The sequence below is a fragment of the Oncorhynchus nerka genome, linkage group LG18, assembly GCF_034236695.1.
Source record: "Oncorhynchus nerka isolate Pitt River linkage group LG18, Oner_Uvic_2.0, whole genome shotgun sequence".
NCBI lineage: Eukaryota > Metazoa > Chordata > Actinopteri > Salmoniformes > Salmonidae > Oncorhynchus > Oncorhynchus nerka.
The window spans coordinates 74,404,013-74,425,085 of record NC_088413.1 but is presented as its reverse complement, the minus strand read 5'-3'; the positions used below and the strand labels follow the sequence as shown (position 1 = coordinate 74,425,085).

At 44.0% G+C, this 21,073-nt stretch overlaps 1 protein-coding gene across 1 annotated transcript in view; it reads left to right on the top strand.

Moving 5' to 3' along the window:
* The window catches only part of LOC115146685 (brain-enriched guanylate kinase-associated protein), a 50,481-nt gene extending 35,266 nt beyond the window's left edge, over nt 1–15,215 (top strand). The window contains exons 4-6 of the mRNA XM_029688749.2: nt 3,168–3,275; nt 3,992–4,075; nt 8,278–15,215. Of these exons, the coding sequence (XP_029544609.1) occupies nt 3,168–3,275; nt 3,992–4,075; nt 8,278–9,855 (1,770 nt within the window). The 3' untranslated portion in view covers nt 9,856–15,215. The remainder of the gene's footprint in view (nt 1–3,167; nt 3,276–3,991; nt 4,076–8,277) is intronic.
* The last annotated feature ends 5,858 nt before the right edge of the window (nt 15,216–21,073 follow it).

Genomic DNA, 21,073 nt, shown 5'->3' with positions numbered 1-21,073 from the left:
CCTGTTCTTCATTCACAATTGATGATTACATAATAAGGCTTCCATCACTCATCAACTCACCCATTCTCCCCATTCATTTATTTAATCTGTTGCTTTACAGTGCCTTAGGAAAGTATTCAGACTCCTTGACTTTTTACACATTTTGATGCGTTACAGGCTTATTCTAATGGATAAAAAAAAAAAATCCTACGCAATCTACACAATCTACACAATCTACCCATAATGACAAAGTGATAAACAATTTTGTAGAAATGTTTGCAAATGTATTAAAAGAAAAGAAATACCTTATTTACATAAGTATTTGGACCTTTTGCATTGAGACTCGAAATTGAGCTCAGGTGCATCCTGTTGCCATTGATCATCCTTGAGATGTTTCTACAACTTTATTAGAGTCTACCTGTGGTCAATTCAATTGATTGGACATGATTTGGAAAGGCACACACCTGTCTATATAAGGTCCCACAGTTGACAGTGCATGTCAGAGTAAAAACCAAGCCATGAGGTAGAAGGATTTGTCTGTAGAGCTCCGAGACGGGATTGTGTTGAGGCACAGATCGGGGAAAGGGTACCAAATTCTTAATTGGAAGTAGTTTGGAACCATCAAGAATCTTCCTAGAGCTAGCCGCCCGGCCAAACTAAGCAATAGAGAGGTGACCAAGAATCCGATGGAGCTCCGAGACACGCCTGGAAGAAACCTGTCACCATTCATACGGTGAAGCATGGTAGTGGAAGCATCATGCTGTGGGGATGTTTTTCAGCAACACGGACGGGAAGACTAATCAGGATTGAGGGAAAGATGAACAGAGCAAAGTATAGAGAGATCACTGATGGGAACCTGCTCCAGAGTGCTCCGGACCTCAGACCGGGGTGAAGGTTCACCTTCCCACAGGACAGCGACCCAAAGCACACAACCAAGACAACGCAGGAGTGACTTCGGGACAAGTCTCTGAATGTCCTTAAGTGGCCCAGCCAGAGACCGGACTTAACCCCAATTAACCCCTGAAAATAGCTGTGCAGCGACGCTCCCTATCCAACCTGACAAAGCTTGAGAGGATCTGCAGAGTAGAATGAGATAAACTCTCCAAATACAGGTGTGCCAAGCTTGTAGCCTCATTCCCAAGAAGACTTGATGCTGTAATCACTGCCAAAGGTGCTTCAACAAAAGCACTGAGTAAAGGATCTGAATACTTATGTAAATGTAATATTTCAGATTATTTTTTATTTTTTATAAATTAGCCAAAAATGATAAAAACCTGTTTTTGCTTTGTCATTAAAAAAACAATTGAATCAATTTCTGAATAAAGCTGTAATGTAACAAAATGTGGAAAAAGTCAAGGGGTCTGAATACTTTTCGAAGGCACTGTATGTGTGAAATTAGTTTTTATATATAGTTTATGTTCACTTTCGAGGCAATTATCGGGGAAATTATTAGCTGTACACTGCACTTTCAACTGTCGGAAGAATGAGCGGAGCAAGCCCCACTGTCGGGAGAATGAGCGGAGCAAGCCCCACTGTCGGGAGAATGAGCGGAGCAAGCCCCACTGTCGGAAGAATGAGCGGAGCAAGCCCCACTGTCGGAAGAATGAGCGGAGCAAGCCCCACTGTCGGAAGAATGAGCGGAGCAAGCCCCACTGTCGGGAGAATGAGCGGAGCAAGCCCCACTGTCGGAAGAATGAGCGGAGCAAGCCCCACTGTCGGAAGAATGAGCGGAGCAAGCCCCACTGTCGGGAGAAGGAGCGGAGCAAGCCCCACTGTCGGAAGAATGAGCGGAGCAAGCCCCACTGTCGGGAGAAGGAGCGGAGCAAGCCCCACTGTCGGGAGAAGGAGCGGAGCAAGCCCCACTGTCGGAAGAATGAGCGGAGCAAGCCCCACTGTCGGAAGAATGAGCGGAGCAAGCCCCACTGTCGGGAGAAGGAGCGGAGCAAGCCCCACTGTCGGGAGAAGGAGCGGAGCAAGCCCCACTGTCGGGAGAAGGAGCGGAGCAAGCCCCACTGTCGGGAGAAGGAGCGGAGCAAGCCCCACTGTCGGGGGCTTAATTCTGTTATACAGAATTATTTAGGAAAAGTCAAGGAAATGGCAGAGTAATAAAAAAATAAAAATGATGACCAGTCAAAATGACTGCTTTGGTCGTTTTAGTGTTAAGTTCCAATTTGAGAATTGGACTGAATGAGACTGCCAAAGACCATCCAGAGTGAAATATCATTACAATGTGGAACGTCATAGGAATGAATGAGACTGCCAAAGACCATCCAGAGTGAAATATGATCACAATATGGAACGTCATAGGAATGAATGAGACTGCCAAAGACCATCCAGAGTGAAATATGATCACAATGTGGAACGTCATAGGAATGAATGAGACTGCCAAAGACCATCCAGAGTGAAATATGATCACAATGTGGAACGTCATAGGAATGAATGAGACTGCCAAAGACTATCCAGAGTGAAATATGATTGCAATGTGGAACATCATAGGAATGAATGAGACTGCCAAAGACCATCCAGAGTGAAATATGATTGCAATGTAGAATGTCATAGGAATGAATGAGACTGCCAAAGCAACATCCCAGAGCTGATTAATAAGAGGCTTACAGAATGGATTTGGATATCAATACCAACCTATTGCTCACACTGACATTAATTGACTTGTAATTTAATTTATCTCCCACCCCTGAATTTCAAAACAATTATGACTATTGTGCGTCGGGGACTTGATGATGCATCTTTTGTCAAATCCTGCCACACAACAGGATGTTGAAAATGATTGGGTGAGGGGAGAAAACATCTAGTAACCGTTTATTATTTGAGGCTAAATCACAGGAAATACTAAGGTGTCAGGTTTCGGGGTAAAAATGACAGTCGCTGCAACCGCAATACAAGAAGCTTTAATTTCTCAGGACTCCAAGATTGCTACTTTCTCTCACCCTGGCAGCGTAATTGATTTGATATGGGCACTGGCCAATGTAATCTTCCTTTAATTACGACCTGCTACTGGCAGAGAAAGAGCGTGAACTGACTGCTCTCCACCTCTTCTCTCATTAGTTTTCTCCTGCTTTCCTTTGACTTTCTCTTCCTCTCCTTTCACTTCCCCTTCTCCCTCTTCTTGGTCTCTCAATTCCTAATTTCCTCTCTTTCTCTCCTCTTTCCACCTTTCCTCTGTGATTTAGTCCCAGCACCATGAGGATGAGAAAAGAGCGCTGAGTCGAGAGATTATCGTCCTCAACAATCACCTCATGGAGGCCAAGATCACAATTGAAAAGCTCAGAGAGGACAATGTGAGTATATAGCCAGCCATTGCGCAAAATCCTTACTTCATGAGTTTTTGAAGGGATTCACTGAAAAAACCTCACACCCAATTAGACCAAAGCCTGGTGATGGCCTTGCCTACCATGCCAACTCTAACATTAACATAAAAATCTCAGTACATTATCATCACAACTTCTTCATTCTTTAAATTGCTAGAGTAAAATGTACAGTAGTGACCCTCAAATCAATAGGGGCCTGATCAGAAAAACTAGCACAATTTTTCTCTGGGCGGATGAATTTGTTCGGTAATTGATAGTGTGTTCGTTCCTTTGATTGTGTTCTCCCTATGTGGAGGCTTGCCTTGTGAGACCCTCAACTTTAAATGGAAGTCAACTTTTGGGTTGTCACAAGAGACTCGAGGGAGAAGAACAGATAAAGACTAGTAGTCAATTTGTAATATCATTTTTGAGGACACTATTTTTTGTTTGTCGAGCATTGCTGTGTACGCGAATGCCACACGCTGAAATGACTGTTTGGTCCCATTCTACTCTGATGTACAAATACCATGAAATTACATGGAATTTACATGTATTTGTACATTTAATATAACTGCAAAGCAATTATTGTAGTAACCCATTTTAAATAGATTTAGGTCAGTTACTCCCATTACAATTAATACTGTTCTTAAGTTTGCATGGCACCCCAACCTATGACTCAACAACAGTATTTATCTTTCCCATGCCAGGACCTGTACAGAAAGGACTGCAACCTGGCAGCACAGCTCCTACAGTGCTCCAAGTCACACCACAGAGCCCACAAGCTATCTGAGGTGAGTTCTGATCTGCTGTACACTCACTCACTGCTAACAAACAGCCCCGTCTCAAATGCTGTTCTGTCAGGCTCTTGATGGCCACTTAATTCTCCCCCTGTTGATTTGACCTTACAACTGAGCACAACAGAGGACAAACTGTCTCCAACAACATCTAGTCCACACAAAGGGGAAGTAAGAAGTGAAGCATGAGCGAAAATCCTCATCAATTCTCTTAGAAATGCCTCACAGACATGGGACGATTTCTTCAACGTAATGTCAAGCATATATGGGCCAAGTAGCAAAGCTGCCTCGGGAATGAAATTGAAGTAGTTACTGAAATACAGTAAGATAACAGGGACCACAGCGGTTGTTATCGATTGACACAGTCAGCTGTCAATAATAACACTCGTATTTTCATACTGAAATAACAGTGATTGTTTTTTGAAAGCACATCCCTCTGAGTCAACTGAAAGTGAGAGTAGTAATGAATGTCAATGACCAATTCCCAGAGCATTGATGAATCCGTTAAGAACTACAGCGGTGAATATGGCTGAGCGCGATCAAAGGGATGCTGCATGATTCTCATTGGGAATTAACTCTGCTAATTACCAGCCAGATAAATTGATCGGTGTGCAGATGAGCCCCTCAGGAAAGCTGCTGAACACGGCATGTTGGAGGCGCTAGTTAACCCTGCAGTCTCACCTGCTTCCCCACTCAATTCTCAATGGGGTAGGCAGGCTGCTAAAAATACAGCTGAAGTCGGAAGTTTACATACACTTAGGTTGGAGTCATTAAAACTAGTTTGCATACACTTAGGTTGGAGTCATTAAAACTAGTTTACATACACTTAGGTTGGAGTCATTAAAACTAGTTTACATACACTTAGGTTGGAGTCATTAAAACTAGTTTACATACACTTAGATTGGAGTCATTAAAACTCATTTTTCAACCACTCCACAAATTTCTTGTTAACAAACTATAGTTTGGGCAAGTCGGTTAGGACATCTACTTTGTGCATGACACAAGTCATTTTTCCCACAATTGTTTACAGACAGATTGTTTCACTTATAATTCACTGTATCACAATTCCAGTGGGTAGAAAGTTTACATACACTAAGTTGACTGTGTCTTTAAACAACTTGAAAAATTTGAAAATTAGAATGAAGACCAGCCTAAACTTTTGTTCTTCTTGTGACTGTCCAGTGAATACAAGGGGAGTTCTATGTACTGTTAGCAGAGGGGACAGTCGTACGTACTGTTAGCAGAGGGGACAGTCGTATGCACTGTTAGCAGAGGGGACAGTCGTATGCACTGTTAGCAGAAGGGACAGTCATACGTAATGTTAGCAGAGGGGACAGTCGTACGTACTGTTAGCAGAAGGGACAGTCGTACGTACTGTTAGCAGAGGGGACAGTCGTATGCACTGTTAGCAGAAGGGACAGTCGTATGCACTGATAGCAGAGGGGACAGTCGTATGCACTGTTAGCAGAGGGGACAGTCGTATGTACTGTTAGCAGAGGGGACAGTCGTATGCACTGTTAGCAGAGGGGACAGTCGTATGCACTGTTAGCAGAAGGGACAGTCGTATGCACTGTTAGCAGAGGGGACAGTCGTATGCACTGTTAGCAGAGGGGACAGTCGTATGCACTGTTAGCAGAGGGGACAGTCGTATGCACTGTTAGCAGAAGGGACAGTCGTATGCACTGATAGCAGAGGGGACAGTCGTATGCACTGTTAGCAGAGGGGACAGTCGTATGTACTGTTAGCAGAGGGGACAGTCGTATGTACTGTTAGCAGAGGGGACAGTCGTATGCACTGTTAGCAGAAGGGACAGTCGTATGCACTGTTAGCAGAGGGGACAGTCGTATGCACTGTTAGCAGAGGGGACAGTCGTATTCACTGTTAGCAGAGGGGACAGTCGTATGTACTGTTAGCAGAGGGGACAGTCGTATGCACTGTTAGCAGAGGGGACAGTCGTATGCACTGTTAGCAGAAGGGACAGTCGTATGCACTGTTAGCAGAGGGGACAGTCGTATGCACTGTTAGCAGAGGGGACAGTCGTACGTACTGTTAGCAGAGGGGACAGTCGTATGCACTATTAGCAGAGGGGACAGTCGTATGCACTGTTAGCAGAGGGGACAGTCGTATGTACTGTTAGCAGAAGGGACAGTCGTATGTACTGTTAGCAGAGGGGACAGTCGTATGTACTGTTAGCAGAGGGGACAGTCGTATGCACTGATAGCAGAGGGGACAGTCGTACGTACTGTTAGCAGACAGGACAGTCGTAGGCACTGTTAGCAGAAGGGACAGTCGTATGCACTGTTAGCAGAAGGGACAGTCGTATGCACTGTTAGCAGAGGGGACAGTCGTATGTACTGTTAGCAGAGGGGACAGTCGTACGTACTGTTAGCAGACAGGACAGTCGTATGTACTGTTAGCAGAGGGGACAGTCATACGTACTGTTAGCAGAGGGGCCAGTCGTATGTACTGTTAGCAGAGGGGACAGTCGTATGCACTGTTAGCAGAGGGGACAGTCGTATGTACTGTTAGCAGAGGGGACAGTCATACGTACTGTTAGCAGAGGGGACAGTCGTATGTACTGTTAGCAGAGGGGACAGTCGTATGCACTGTTAGCAGAAGGGACAGTCGTATGCACTGATAGCAGAGGGGACAGTCGTATGCACTGTTAGCAGAAGGGACAGTCGTATGCACTGTTAGCAGAGGGGACAGTCGTATGTACTGTTAGCAGAGGGGACAGTCGTATGCACTGTTAGCAGAGGGGACAGTCGTATGTACTGTTAGCAGAGGGGACAGTCGTATGCACTGTTAGCAGAGGGGACAGTCGTATGCACTGTTAGCAGAAGGGACAGTCGTATGCACTGTTAGCAGAGGGGACAGTCGTATGCACTGTTAGCAGAGGGGACAGTCGTACATACTGTTAGCAGAGGGGACAGTCGTATGCACTATTAGCAGAGGGGACAGTCGTATGCACTGTTAGCAGAAGGGACAGTCGTATGCACTGATAGCAGAGGGGACAGTCGTACGTACTGTTAGCAGACAGGACAGTCGTATGCACTGTTAGCAGAAGGGACAGTCGTATGCACTGTTAGCAGAGGGGACAGTCGTATGTACTGTTAGCAGAAGGGACAGTCGTATGTACTGTTAGCAGAGGGGACAGTCGTATGTACTGTTAGCAGAGGGGACAGTCGTATTCACTGTTAGCAGAGGGGACAGTCGTATGTACTGTTAGCAGAGGGGACAGTCGTATGCACTGTTAGCAGAGGGGACAGTCGTATGCACTGTTAGCAGAGGGGACAGTCGTACGTACTGTTAGCAGAGGGGACAGTCGTATGTACTGTTAGCAGAGGGGACAGTCGTATGCACTGTTAGCAGAAGGGACAGTCGTATGCACTGTTAGCAGAAGGGACAGTCATATACACTGTTAGCAGAAGGGACAGTCATATGCACTGATAGCAGAGGGAACAGTTGCATGTAATGTTAGCAGAGGGAACAGTTGTATGTAATGTTCGCAGAGGAGGAAGTTGTGTGTGTGTGTGTGTGTGTGTGTGTTTGCACGCTCGCGTGTGTGTGTGTAACTGTGTGTGTGTGTGTGTGTGTGTGTGTTTGCACGCTCGCGTGTGTGTGTGTGTGTGTAACTGTGTGTGTGTGTGTGTGTGTGTGTGTTTGTGTATTGATGTACCTGTGTCCATGCTGGTGGATGTAACCTCAAACTCAGCGGCGTTAACAACTGAGGTATAAGAAGACAAGCTCCTAAATAAAGCCCAGGAGTGGAGGGGTTGTGAAAGTCCCACCGGGTCTCCGAGCTGGACTGAGTAAACACACGAGAATAAATTACTTCTCTAAACTCAAACTCTAGATTGGAGCCTAGGGAACAGCGTTGATAAAACAGCTGTGCGGATGTGGCGAGCATACCATAACGGCGAGTTTGTGAATATGTATGGGGAGATATGATAGTGGTTGTCAGACAGCATGGTCAATTAAGGAATATTTCGTTGGTCGATAAAGATTTCCTGGAAAAATCTTTAAAACATGACTTTGTTAGAGTAGTAAGTCCTCCTTTCTGTTATTTATTGCTGTAATTTCTGAATCAACTTCTCTTCAATGAACTCCCATTTATTCATGTTTGTCTATCCATGTCTTTCTCATTTCTATCGTTTAATATTTCTCCTCAACGCCCCTTTCTACTTCTCTCTCTCCAGCTGCCCATTGACTTCCAGGAGCGGGTGAGCTCCCACATGGAGAAGCAAGGCCGGGGCGTCACCATGGCGCTGTGCCACTCGCCCTACTCCGACGCTGTGCCCACCGCCGTCATCGCCAAGGTGCTAGAGAAGCCGGAGCCGGGCAGCAGCTGCCCCAACACCCGTTCGCCCAGCCCCCAGCCATTGGAGGATGAGGGCCATGACCATAACTTTGTGCCCACTAGCGCGGGCGGCGGCACCGAAAGCCTCCGGCGCCGCACAGCTTACCGCACATCGGACCTGTACTGCAGCGACACAGCCCTCTACTGCCCCGAGCGCTGGCAGGAGCGCAGACAGAGCGTGGATGTCCATGCCCGCCCCATGGGTCTCCTCCTCCAGTCCCAGAACTCCACAGACTCCAACCCCGAGGAGGAAGCCTTCCATTCGGGTAACTTCTCCCATCACGGGGCCCACTCCTTCCATGGAGAGTTTGCCGCAGGCTCCTTGAGGGCCTCTAGCTCCTATTCCAGCTTCAGCCAGGCATCGGAAGACGAGAAGGGCGGGGAAGGCTGCGGCGGTGGCCCCAGTAGCACCATGTCCTCCTCCCACCATGGGCTCTACATGGACTGGCGGGATGGAGGTTACGGCGAGCGAAAGAGCACCTCATCCTATGAGAAGGACAGCCCTCCTGGCCACAGCGTCTTCCCCAAATCCCACAGCTTCCAGCACATGGCAATGCCGCCTTCCCCCAGCCCTGCGAAAGGCGGCGGTGGCTCTTCACCGGCTTACGTATGCACAGCATCCTGCGGCTACAGTGAGCCATACCACTCGCCGCTCATCGCATCGTCACACAGTGTGGGCTCAGCCCAGGGAGGAGGGCCCCGGGGTGTGGAGCGCTCCGATAGTCAGGCCAGCATGGTCAGCATGGGTGTCCCCACCGAGGAGGAACTGACTGGACGCTGGAGGCAGCTGAGCGTAGAGGACATCAACTCGTACTCCTTCAACCGCAACCCTGGCCGTGTGTCTCCCTACAGCTTCTCCGAGCAGCACTTTGCCATGGGCCCGGCCAAGATTAAACTGGGGCCTCTCTACAGCAGCTTCCATGAGGGGGACGACAACGTCTTCCTCCACAGCCATGTGCTGGACCAGTGCTTGGCTGCTGCCGCCAGTGGTGGCCTCTCACCCAGCCCCAGTCCCAGTCCCAAACACCCCAGCCTGGGCCTGCGGGGCAAGCCGGACAATCCCCCGCCCCTGTACAGAGCCAAGGTAGACAGCCAGGACTCAGAGTGCAGCCTGCAGTTCCTCTCAGGGAGCCTTAAGGATAAGGAGAGCGGGGCTGCTGGAGCAGCAGGGGGGAGCATGAACAAGGAATACGTGGACGTGAGCCCCAACAGCTCAGCTGAGTCCTTACACCACCAAAGCTCCCTGGAAGCCTCCAGTCTGCAGCACTGCCAGAGGGAGAGAATGAGGCCCAGCCCTAGCCCGGCACTTCCCAAAAAGAGTTCCCAACAATACCAAAAATTTGGAAGCACAGGAACAGGACTGAGCAGGAAGGACAGTCTGACCAAGGCCCAGCTGTACGGCACCCTCCTGAATTGAACCGCTCGGTAACACTTTACTTGGACCTGACAGGTATAATGCATTATGATGCGGTTATAATGCATTGTAAGACTTGTCATAAGCACGTATGACCCCCCTTAGAAATTCTTAATATTATCTCAATGACTAGATGATAGCAATTTTGAAAATGTGTTTCATAAAAGGACATAACAAACTGTAAACCTTGTAATAAGACATGAAAGCTCATACGTGCTTACAACAAGTAATGAAGCATTATACCTGCCGGCTTCAAGTAGTGTAACCAACAGCTTCTCCTCTTATGCATGATGATTGTGTAGGTCTCCATGTTTCCGGTGGCAAACACACAGTTGGTGTGGATGTGAGATGTTCTTGTAATCTGGCGAAAGCACGTTTCAAGCTGTATGAGAAGCTATACAGCTGTTGTTGTTGTTTTGGCTGTTTGTTTATGTCATGATGCGGTGTAGTTATCAGAGATAACAGCCACTAGATTTCCCTACCGTTTCTTACAGTATATCATACCCTTAGTCTCTCAGACAGCCATTCAGCAAGCTCAGAGCTATTTTGTGGAAGGCTCATAAAGTAAAATTATCCCTTAACCTTAACAATGACAGCATTGAGGCAGTAACTACTGTACATGCACTATTAGCATTTGAAGTATGTCAGTAAAACATGCCATTTAGTACCAAGCACATTGGTATCCTTTAGTACCAAGCATAACGCGTCCCATTCATTTGGGCAACAGACTGACTATTAGAGCCTCATTAGCATGGCATAACACCAACTAAAGGCTATCCATTATGTATATGATGTCCTGCTTCCAAGGCCTCATTTTCTCATCGACAAACTGCATGTTAATTATGCATATATGAATGGACTGGTTCTTCTAGGCAGAAAGTCATGGATATCTCCTGAACATTAGAGAGGCACTACAGAAATAAATGTTTATTTCTCTCACTCAATTAGCATCTTGATACTTAGGAGGAACACGTCTGAAAAAATACATTCGGTGTGTATTGGAATTAGATCAATCAAAAAGACAGATTTAACAGACATATACTGTCGGTAACACAAAGATATTGTAAATACAACAACTGTAAAGTTGGTGGCGCAGTATGTGGTGTTTTCCTGACGATAATACTAACAATATAAAGGAATATATTTACAATATGATTGGCAGGAATGTACCCCCACAGAGCAGACATTGACAAGAGATAAATGATTTAAAAAGTTGCACAGCAGGTTGTCCAATATTCCCATGTATCCAGGCTAGTGTTACTCTGTATGAATATTACATGTAGGAATTTGGCCCAAAGCACCCAACGTTTTAATGCCCAAATTGGAAGAAAAAAAGCATGAATTCAAATGCTGTTGCTTGAATTTATGAATACCCAACAACTAGTAAGTACATTTTGCCTTAATTCTGTTCAGTAGCTAGTCTACTCCTTTACTACAAGTCTGACAGTGGTATTTGTGTGTGTGTATCTACAGTATATCACAAAAGTGAGTACCGGTACACCCCTCACTTTTGTTGCCAGCGGTTTAGACATTAATGGCTGTGTGTTGAGTTATTTTGAGGGGACAGCAAATGTACACTGTTATACAAGCTGTACACTCACTACTTTACATTGTAGCAAAGTGTCATTTCTTCAGTGTTGTCACATGAAGAGATATACTCCAATATTTGCAAAAATGTGAGGGGTGTACTCACTTTTGTGATATACTGTATATATATACATATATATATGTGTATATATGTATGTGTGTATGTGTGTATATATATATATATATATATATGAATGTTTGTGTGTGTGTATATATATATATGTGTGTGTATGTATGTATATGTATACAGTGCCTATAGAAAGTCTACAACCCCCCTTGGATTTCATCACATTTTATTGTCTTACAAAGTGGCATTAAAAATAATTTAATTGTATTTATTTGGTCAACAATCCACACAAAATACTCTCATCTCAAAAGTGTTTTTTGGTGTTGTTGATTAATGGGGGAGGGAAAAAAACACTAATATACCTTGATTGATAAGAATTCACACCCCCCCCCAAGAAATACCTTTGGCAGTGATTACAGTTGTGAGTCTTCTTGGGTTAGTCTCATAAGAGCATTGCATACCTGGATTGTGCAATATTTGCACATTTTTTCTTTTCAAAATCCTTCAAGCTCTGTTATGGTGTTGGGTATCATTGCTAGACAACCATTTTCAAGTCTTGCCATAGATTTTCCAAAACTATATTCCTTCGCTGTGTTTTTGTTGTCGTTGCAATATTACTTTAGTGCCTTGTTGCATATATATGCATGTATTGGAACATTTTTATTCTGTATATTTGTATTCTTCTTTTTACTCTTTCATTTAGAGTTGAAATCGAAAGTTTACATAAACTTAGGTTGGAGTCATTAAAACTCGTTTTTCAACCACTCCACAAATCTCTTGTTAACAAACTATAGTTTTGGCAAGTCGGTTAGGACATCTACTTTGTGCATGACACAGGTAATTTTTCCAACAATTGTTTACAGACAGATTATTTAACTTATAATTCATTGTATCACGATTCCAGTGGGTCAGAAGTTGACTGTGCCTATAAACAGATTGGAAAATTCCAGAAAATGATGTCATGGCTTTAGAAGCTTCTGATAGGCTAATTGAAATTATTTGAGTCAATTGGAGGTGAACCTGTGGATGTATTTCAAGGCCTACCTTCAAACTCAGTGCCACTTTGCTTGACATCATGGGAAAATCCAAAGAAATCAGCCAAGACCTCATAAAACAATTGTAGACCTCCACACGTCTGTTTCATCCTTGGGAGCAATTTCCAAACGCCTGAAGGTACCACATCTGTACAAACAATAGTACGCAAGTATAAACACCATGGGACCACGCAGCGTCATACCGCTCAGGAAGGAGACGCATTCTGTCTCCTAGAGATGAAGGTACGAAAAGTGGTGCGAGAAGTGCAAATCAATCCCAGAACAACAGCAAATGACCTTGTGAAGATGCTGGAGAAAACGGGGACAAAAGTATCTATATCCACAGTAAAACGAGTCCTATATCGACATAACTTGAAAGGCCGCTCAGCAAGGAAGAAGCAACTGCTCCAAAACCGCCATAAACTAGCCAGACTATGGTTTGCAACTACACATGGGGACAAAGATTGTACTTTTTTGAGAAATGTCCTCTGGTCTGATGAAACAAAAATAGAACTGTTTGGCCATAATGACCATTGATATGTTTGGAGGAAAATGGGGAGGCAAGCCGAAGAACACCATCCCAACCATGAAGCACAGGGATGGCTGCATCATGTTGTGGGATGCTTTGCTGCAGGAGGGACTGGTGCACTTGACAAAATAGATGGCAACATGAGGATGAAAAATTATGTGGATACCTTGAAGAAACATCTCAAGACATCAGTCAGGAAGTTAAAGCTTGGTCACAAATGTGTCTTCCAAGTTGACATTGACCCCAAGCAAAATGGCTTAAGGACAACAAAGTCAAGGTATTGGAGTGTCCATCACAAAGCCCTGACCTCAATCCTATAGAAAATGTGTGGGCAGAACTGAAAAAGAGTGTGCGTGCAAGGAGGCCTACAAACCTGACTCAGTTACACCAGCTCTGTCAGCAGGAATGGGACAAAATGAATTTATTGTGGGAAGGTTGTGGAAGGCTACCTGAAACTTTTGACCCAAGGTAAACAATTTAAAGGCAATGCTACCAAATACTAATTGAGTGTATGTAAACATCTGACCCACTGGGAATGTGATGAAAGAAATAAAAGCTTAAATAAAATTCTCTCCTATTATTCTGACATTTCACATTCTTAAAATAAAGTGATGATCATAACTGACCTAAAATGGGAATAGTTTACTAGGATTAATTGTCAGGAATTGTGAAAAACTGAGTTGAAATGTATTTGGCTAAGGTGTATGTAAACTTCTGACTTCAACTGTAGGTCATTATTGTGGAGTCACTCCATTGTTGTTGCGCCATCATCATTTTTCTTCCATCACAACCATTGAACTCTGTAGCTGTTATAAAATCACCAATGGCCTCATGGTAACATCCCTAAGCAGTTTCCTTCCTGTCCTGCAGCTCAGTTCAAAATGACGAATGCATCGTTGATGTGTCTGAGTGGTATAATACATCATCCATAGCATAATTATTAACTTGACCATGCTTGAAGATATATTCAATGTCTGATTTGTTATTGCTACCCATCTACCAATCACTGTGCTTTTTATGAGGCTTTAAAAAAGCTCCTTGGTCTTAGTAGTTGAATCTGTGCTTGAAATGCCATACTTGACTGAGGGACCTTACAGATGTTATATGGGGGACAGAGGAAGGGGTTGTCATTTAAAAATCATGTCAACCCCTATCATCTCACACAGAGTGAGTCCATACAACTTATGATTGGTTAAGCCACATTTTATTTCTGAACTAATTAAGGCTTGCCTAAACAAAGGGGTTGAATACTTATGCAATGACTATATTTTAGTTCAGTTATTGCATATTATTATTGGTAAAATAATTTTGGAGTATTTTGTGTAGCTCAATTACAAAACATTACAATTAAATCTATTTCAATCGCACTTTGTGACGCAACAAAATGTGAAAAAAGTTCAAGGGGGTGTACACTTTCTTTAGGCCCTGTATGTTGTTAATAATATTTCAAACAGACCATTAATATACCAGACAGATTTTCTACTCTACAATCTTGAACATTGTCGGCAGCAGCCACATTGATCTCAAACCAAAACAAAGCACTTCTTGCTCTGACAAGTCCTCTCACTGTGGCGATTTATTTTGGGAATTAACTTCCCCCAAAACTTTATGACCGAGATACATTGTTCATGCCCTGGTCTCAGGATACCATCTGGGGGACGTGAACATACCAAAATACTGCTGAAGCCAGGGACAGAGAGGGCAAAGAGGCGATGCCTCCCCTCTGTGCACTGGCGTCACTGTAGCTCTTCCACCAGGCGTCCATTTTGGTTCTTTGTGTCCATTTTCGCAGAGGTGACATTGTGAACAGACCTGATGATTTCCCTAAAGAGCAACAGTACTTCAATCTTAACTGCTGTACAGAAGGGTACGAGATTCTGACCCCGATAGACAGAGTATTTTTGTTGTGGATGTAACATAAGAAAATATAAATATATGTCATCATTACTATTGATATTTTTATCCTGGTTAAGTTGATGCTCTTTACTTTGACCCCTGAATAAATATCCACCTGTCCTGTTCTACCTCAAACTCCGTACGACAAATTACTTTTCAAGGAACAACAGGGCAGCTGGTTGTTTGATGCATGTTTCTATATTTTTGTTGTATGTTTATTTACCTAATAAAGAGGAGTATTGGACTGACACTTTGTGATCACCTATCATAATTATACACTGAGTGTACACAACATTAAGAACACCTTCCTACTATTGAGTTGCACCCCCCTTTGCCCTCAAAAAACATCTACAAGGTGTCGAAAGCTCTCCACAGGGATGTGTTGAATCCAGTGCTTCCCAAAGGTGTGTCAAGTTGGCTTGATGTCCTTGGGGTGGTGGATCATACTTGAAACACACTGGAAACTGTTGAGCGTGAAAAACCCAGAAGCATTGCAGTTCTTGATACAAACCGATACGCCTGGCACCTACTACCAGTGGTTTAAAGTACTTAAGTAAAAATACTTTAAAGTACTACTTAAGTAGTTTTGTGGGGTATCTGTACTTTACTATTTATATTTTTCACTACTTTTTCTTGACTACATTCCTAAAGAAAATAATGTACTTTTTACTCCATACATTTTCCTTGACACCCAAAAGTACTTGTTACATCTTGAATGCTAAGCAGGACAGGAAAGTGGTCCAATTCACACACTTATCAACAGAACATCCCTGGTCATCCCTACTGCCTCTGATCTGGAGAACTCACTAAACACACGTTTCATTTGTAAATTATGTTGGAGTGTTGGAGTGTGCCCCTAGCTATCCGTAAATTTAAAAAAAGAAGAAAATGGTGCCTTAAGGTTTGCTTAATATAAGGAATAACAAATGATTTATACTTTATTTTATTTTAGTAATTATATTTACTTTTGATACGTAAGTATATTTTAAACCAAATACTTTTAGACTTTTACTCAATTAGAATTTTACAGGGTGACTTTTGCTTTTACTTGAATCATTTTCTATTAAGGTATTTTTACTATTACTCAAATATGATAATTGTGTACTTTTTCCACCACTGCCTACTATCATACCCCCTTCCACCACCATACCCCCTTCCACCACCATACCCCCTTCTACCACCATACTCCCTTCCACCACCATACCCCCTTCCACCACCATACCCCCTTCCACCATCATACCCCCTTCTACCACCATACCCCTTCCACCACCATACCCCCTTCCACCACCATACCCCTTCAACCACCATACCCCCTTCCACTATCATACCCCCTTCCACCACCATACCCCCTTCCACCACCATACCCCCTTCCACCACCATACCCCTTCTACCACCATACCCCTTCCACCACCATACTCCCTTCCACCATCATACCCCCTTCCACCACCATACCCCCTTCTACCACCATACTCCCTTCCACCACCATACCCCCTTCCACTACCATACCCCCTTCCACCACCATACCCCCTTCCACCACCATACCCCCTTCCACCACCATGCCCCCTTCCACCACCATACCCCTTCCACGACCATACCCCCTTCCACTACCATACCCCCTTCCACCACCATACCTCCTTCCACTACCATACCCCCCTTCCACCACCATACCCCTTCCACCACCATACCCCCTTCCACCACCATACCCCTTCCACGACCATACCCCCTTCCACCACCATACCTCCTTCCACCACCATACCTCCTTCCACCACCATACCCCCTTCCACCACCATACCCCCTTCCACCACCATACCCCCTTCCACCACCATACCCCCTTCCACCACCATACCCCCTTCCACTACCATACCCCTTCCACCACCATACCCCCTTCCACCACCATACCCCCTTCCACCACCATACCCCCTTCCACTACCATACCCCCTTCCACCACCATACCCCCTTCCACCACCATACCCCTTCCACTACCATACCCCCTTCCACCACCATACCCCTTCCACCACCATACCCCCTTCCACCACCATACCCCCTTCCACCACCATACCCCCTTCAAAGGCACATGCATTTTCTGTCTTGCACACTCACCCTCTGAATGGCACATATACACAATCCATATCTCAATTGTCTCAAGGCTTAAAAATCCATATTTAACCTGTCTCCTCCCCTTCATCTACACTGATTGAAGTGGATTTAACAAGTGACATCAATCACCAATAATACACCTGCAGATGTAATCAATGCCACCTGGTACAGAATCTCTGGCCTTTGGGAATATTTCTTCAGATTGACAAATTGGACTGTGACAGGCATTGACATTCCTTTGATACGTGTCTCTTTAATATTCTACCTGTAGCCGGGCGGGTAGGAGCGTTGGCCCAGTAACCGAAAGGTTGCTGGATTGAATCCCAGAGCTGACAAGGTAAAAATCTGTCGTTCTGCCCCTGAACAAGAAAGTTAACCCACTGTTCCCCAGGCGCCGAAGACATGGATGTCGGTTAAGGCAGCCCCCCGCACCTCTCTGATTCAGAGGCTGGGTTAAATGTGGAAGACACAGTTCAGTTGAATGCATTCAGTTGAATACATTCAGTTGTACAACTGACTAGGTATCCCCCCTTTCTTTCTCATACAAAGCTTTTTTGTTGTGTTGGAGCCAGGCGCTTTACTTGCAGGGGGGACATGACCCCAATATTAGAAACTGGCTAATTTGACTCCCTCCCCCCTAAGTAAAATCCCCACTGTAAGTGCCAGGCAACTACTGGCTTTGCACCGCATTGACTCAGCACCAAATTTTCAGTTGCGCTCGGTCACCCAGAGCTAGTTTGTGATAAAGGGAAAAAGAACTGAGCACGGCTTGTAAGGAGAAGAAAGAAACAAGCAATTTCTCCTCTCTTTCCCATTTCATCGGTCTGCAATGTTTTTGCTTTGGTCTGCAGTTAGTTTAGCAGCCCACACTACATGCTCTCTTTCTTTCTTTTTGTGGTGTTTGCTGAGGAGAAGTAGCTAGCTATATTCACGAGCTCTCCAATGTATAAATGTTTTTAAAGTTTATAACATGTAACCATTTCATAAATGTATTCCTATGTTGTTGTGTAACTAGCGAACTATAGGTGATATTGTGTAAAAATAGTTTTATACATTGATGCAATGCTAGGTTGGCTATTTTAGCGAGGCTAACATTAGCTAGCTAGCTAAGCTAGCACCAAACCTAGCACAGTATCTGGATCATCCCCTTTTCTACTTCACATTCAGATGAGCAGCACTCAGTGAGTCAGTGGTCACCCTTAGTGAAAAAGTAGCTAGTGCCCTTAATGTAGGTACCAATGCCAAAGAGGAGAAAAGACAGAAGATCTAGCTGGTCTGTCAGAATATAATAGAGACAGTAGATGTAGCTGGTTCTTCATAATATAATAGAGACAGTAGATCTAACTTGTATGTTGTAAAATAATAAAGACAGATGTAGCTGGTCTGTAGTAATATAATAGAGACAGTAGAACTAGCTGGTCTGGCATAATATAATTGACAGGACATAAGATTTCTTTAGGGGGAGTGCCGAGGACTAAGTAAATGAGTAAATGTCTACATAGCTAGCTAGCTTGCTATGTTCACTCCAGGGCCTGAAACTCCCAGCGACGATTGAACATCCACTAAGAAAAGTCAGCAAAAACTTTTAAAAAACATCAATGGAGAAGTCAACATATAAGTGTAAGTAAAAACGAATTCAAATAAGTTAGAAATTGTGCTACTAATGCACATGACGGCACAAACGTGTCTCGTAAAAAGTAAATATGTTTTTGTTTGGTTATCTTTTGGAAATTGTTGAAATAAAAGATTTTCCTTCTTCAGAATTTCCAGCTAGGCAGGCTAACTTTAGTTAGCTAATTAATTAATTTTCTAGCTATCATACAGTAAGCGTATATTAATATAAGTAGACATGCACTCATAATTGACTGTAGCGCATATAAAAGCACACAGAGAGAGAGAGAGAAAGAGAGAGAGAGAGAGAGAGAGAGAGAGAGAGAGAGAGAGAGAAAGAAAAAAAAGAGAGAGAGAGAGAGAGAGAGAGAGAGAGAGAGAGAGAGCACTGCCAGGATTGCCATTTCAGTGGTTTTCCCGCCAAATTGGGCTACTTTGAAAATTACATTGTGGGTGAAAATGTATTGGTCACGGTTTGAGGATTTTTGGGATATTTTTAAGTTCCACTGTGGACGGCATGGCATTTCTCTTTTATATATATATTTCACTGTGACCTGCTGCTGCTGACTATCAGGCAGTGAGGCCGGCTGTTGCTGAGTGAGTGGTGTGGAGGGCCCTAGAGGTGTGTGTTGAGAGAACACTGCAGCATAGTCCACTATTGGCTGACTCACATGAGTGAGAGGAGACTGAGCAGCACAAGCTGTGAACTTTTTACCAGTTGTAGGTAGGCTAATTCACTTCTCATTATGCGCGAGTGGACATTTGAAATGGAAGGTATGGAACTCCCCTGCATGCTTCTGTTGTGGGGAAAAGTCCTCAATGAAACTGACATTAAATGTGGAGAATGATACATTTGCATCTGTTGGCCATCAAGTACATCATTTACATGCCATTGTAGGCTTCTGTAGGCCAGAGTTTCCCAAACTCGGTTATTTGGATGAGCTGTGTAGTGCTAGTGGGGGGAGGGGGGGGACCCTGCTGCACCACCTCCATTGGGTTGAGGTCAGGTGATTGTGGAGGCCAGGTCATCTGATGCAGCACTCCATCACTCTCCTTCTTGGTCAAATAGCCCTTACACAGCCTGGAGGTGTGTTGGGTCATTGTCCTGTTGAAAAACAAATGATAGTCCCACTAAGCGCAAACCAGATGGGATTGTGTATCCCTGCAGAATGCTGTGGTAGACATGCTGGTTAAGTGTGCCTTGAATTCTAAATAAATCCCGACAGTGCGATGTATTTGATTCAGTGATTGAAATTACGACCCTGTCCTCAGTAGCCTATTCCAGCAGGCTATTGGGAAAAATAAGCACTTCTTACCTCGAAATACACCAAGCTATTCATGTTGAAATAATTAGGCTGTTAATTTGAACTAAGCAATCCGCTAAATCGTTCAGGTAACATCTTTCAGCCTGAGCACTGCCGATGTTGAGGTAGGCCATCATTGTAAATTAGAATTTGTTCTTAACTGACTTGTCTATTAAATAAAGTTTAAATGAAATAAAACATTAAATTAAAAGGTACAGGGAGAGGACGAACAAGTTATCAGGTGAGAATTTGGAATTTGCGTTACAGAATTTGGAATTTGAGTTACAGAATTTGGAATTTGAGTTACAGAATTTGGAATTTGAGTTACAGAATTTGGAATTTGAGTTACAGAATTTGGAATTCCCAGTTTGGTAAAGTATGTTGCAGCACACAGATTAGAACTATAGGTTCAACTCCTCATCCTACAGCTGACTGTAGCCCAAGCGTTGTAACAAATGTTGTTGCCTCCATTCTGATTTCATTTGACTGTCATGGAGGTTGAAGAAGTGGCTGCTCTCAACAATGACACAAAGCAGACTGAACCAAGCAGGAGAAGCTGGATACCACAGATAGGAAAACAACAAATCATCACATGATATCATAACGTTTATATTTCACCCAGCAAGAATGTTAGGAAAGTCTGCTTGCCAAAGTCTTTCAGGATCCAATAACTACTTTCTCAGTTCTTAGATGAGTCTATGAGTTTCACAATGAGTTGGCAAGCACATTTCTTGAACAAATGTCTGTATTGGTAGAGACCATATTGGTAGAATATACAAGTTGCTGAATATAGAGAGTAATTCTGACTTGCTATGTAATTGGGTCAGTGTCTGAATAAGGCAGATAGGCTTGAGCTGGATCCATACCCGCTACTGTCTGATAATAATAATAAACTCACAAAGCCAATGCTTTTAACAGTTTACCCTTTGAAATGTTAATTCAAAAACGTGTCTTTGATCCTCTGCACTGTAACGTAGCCTGACTGCATTTTACCCACCATGCAAGATTACGGCAGCCTAAACAACAGCAGTCGAGCCCTTTGGGAGTGACATACTTAAAACCCAACATTTCCATAAAAAGCCTTTGTGTTGCCACC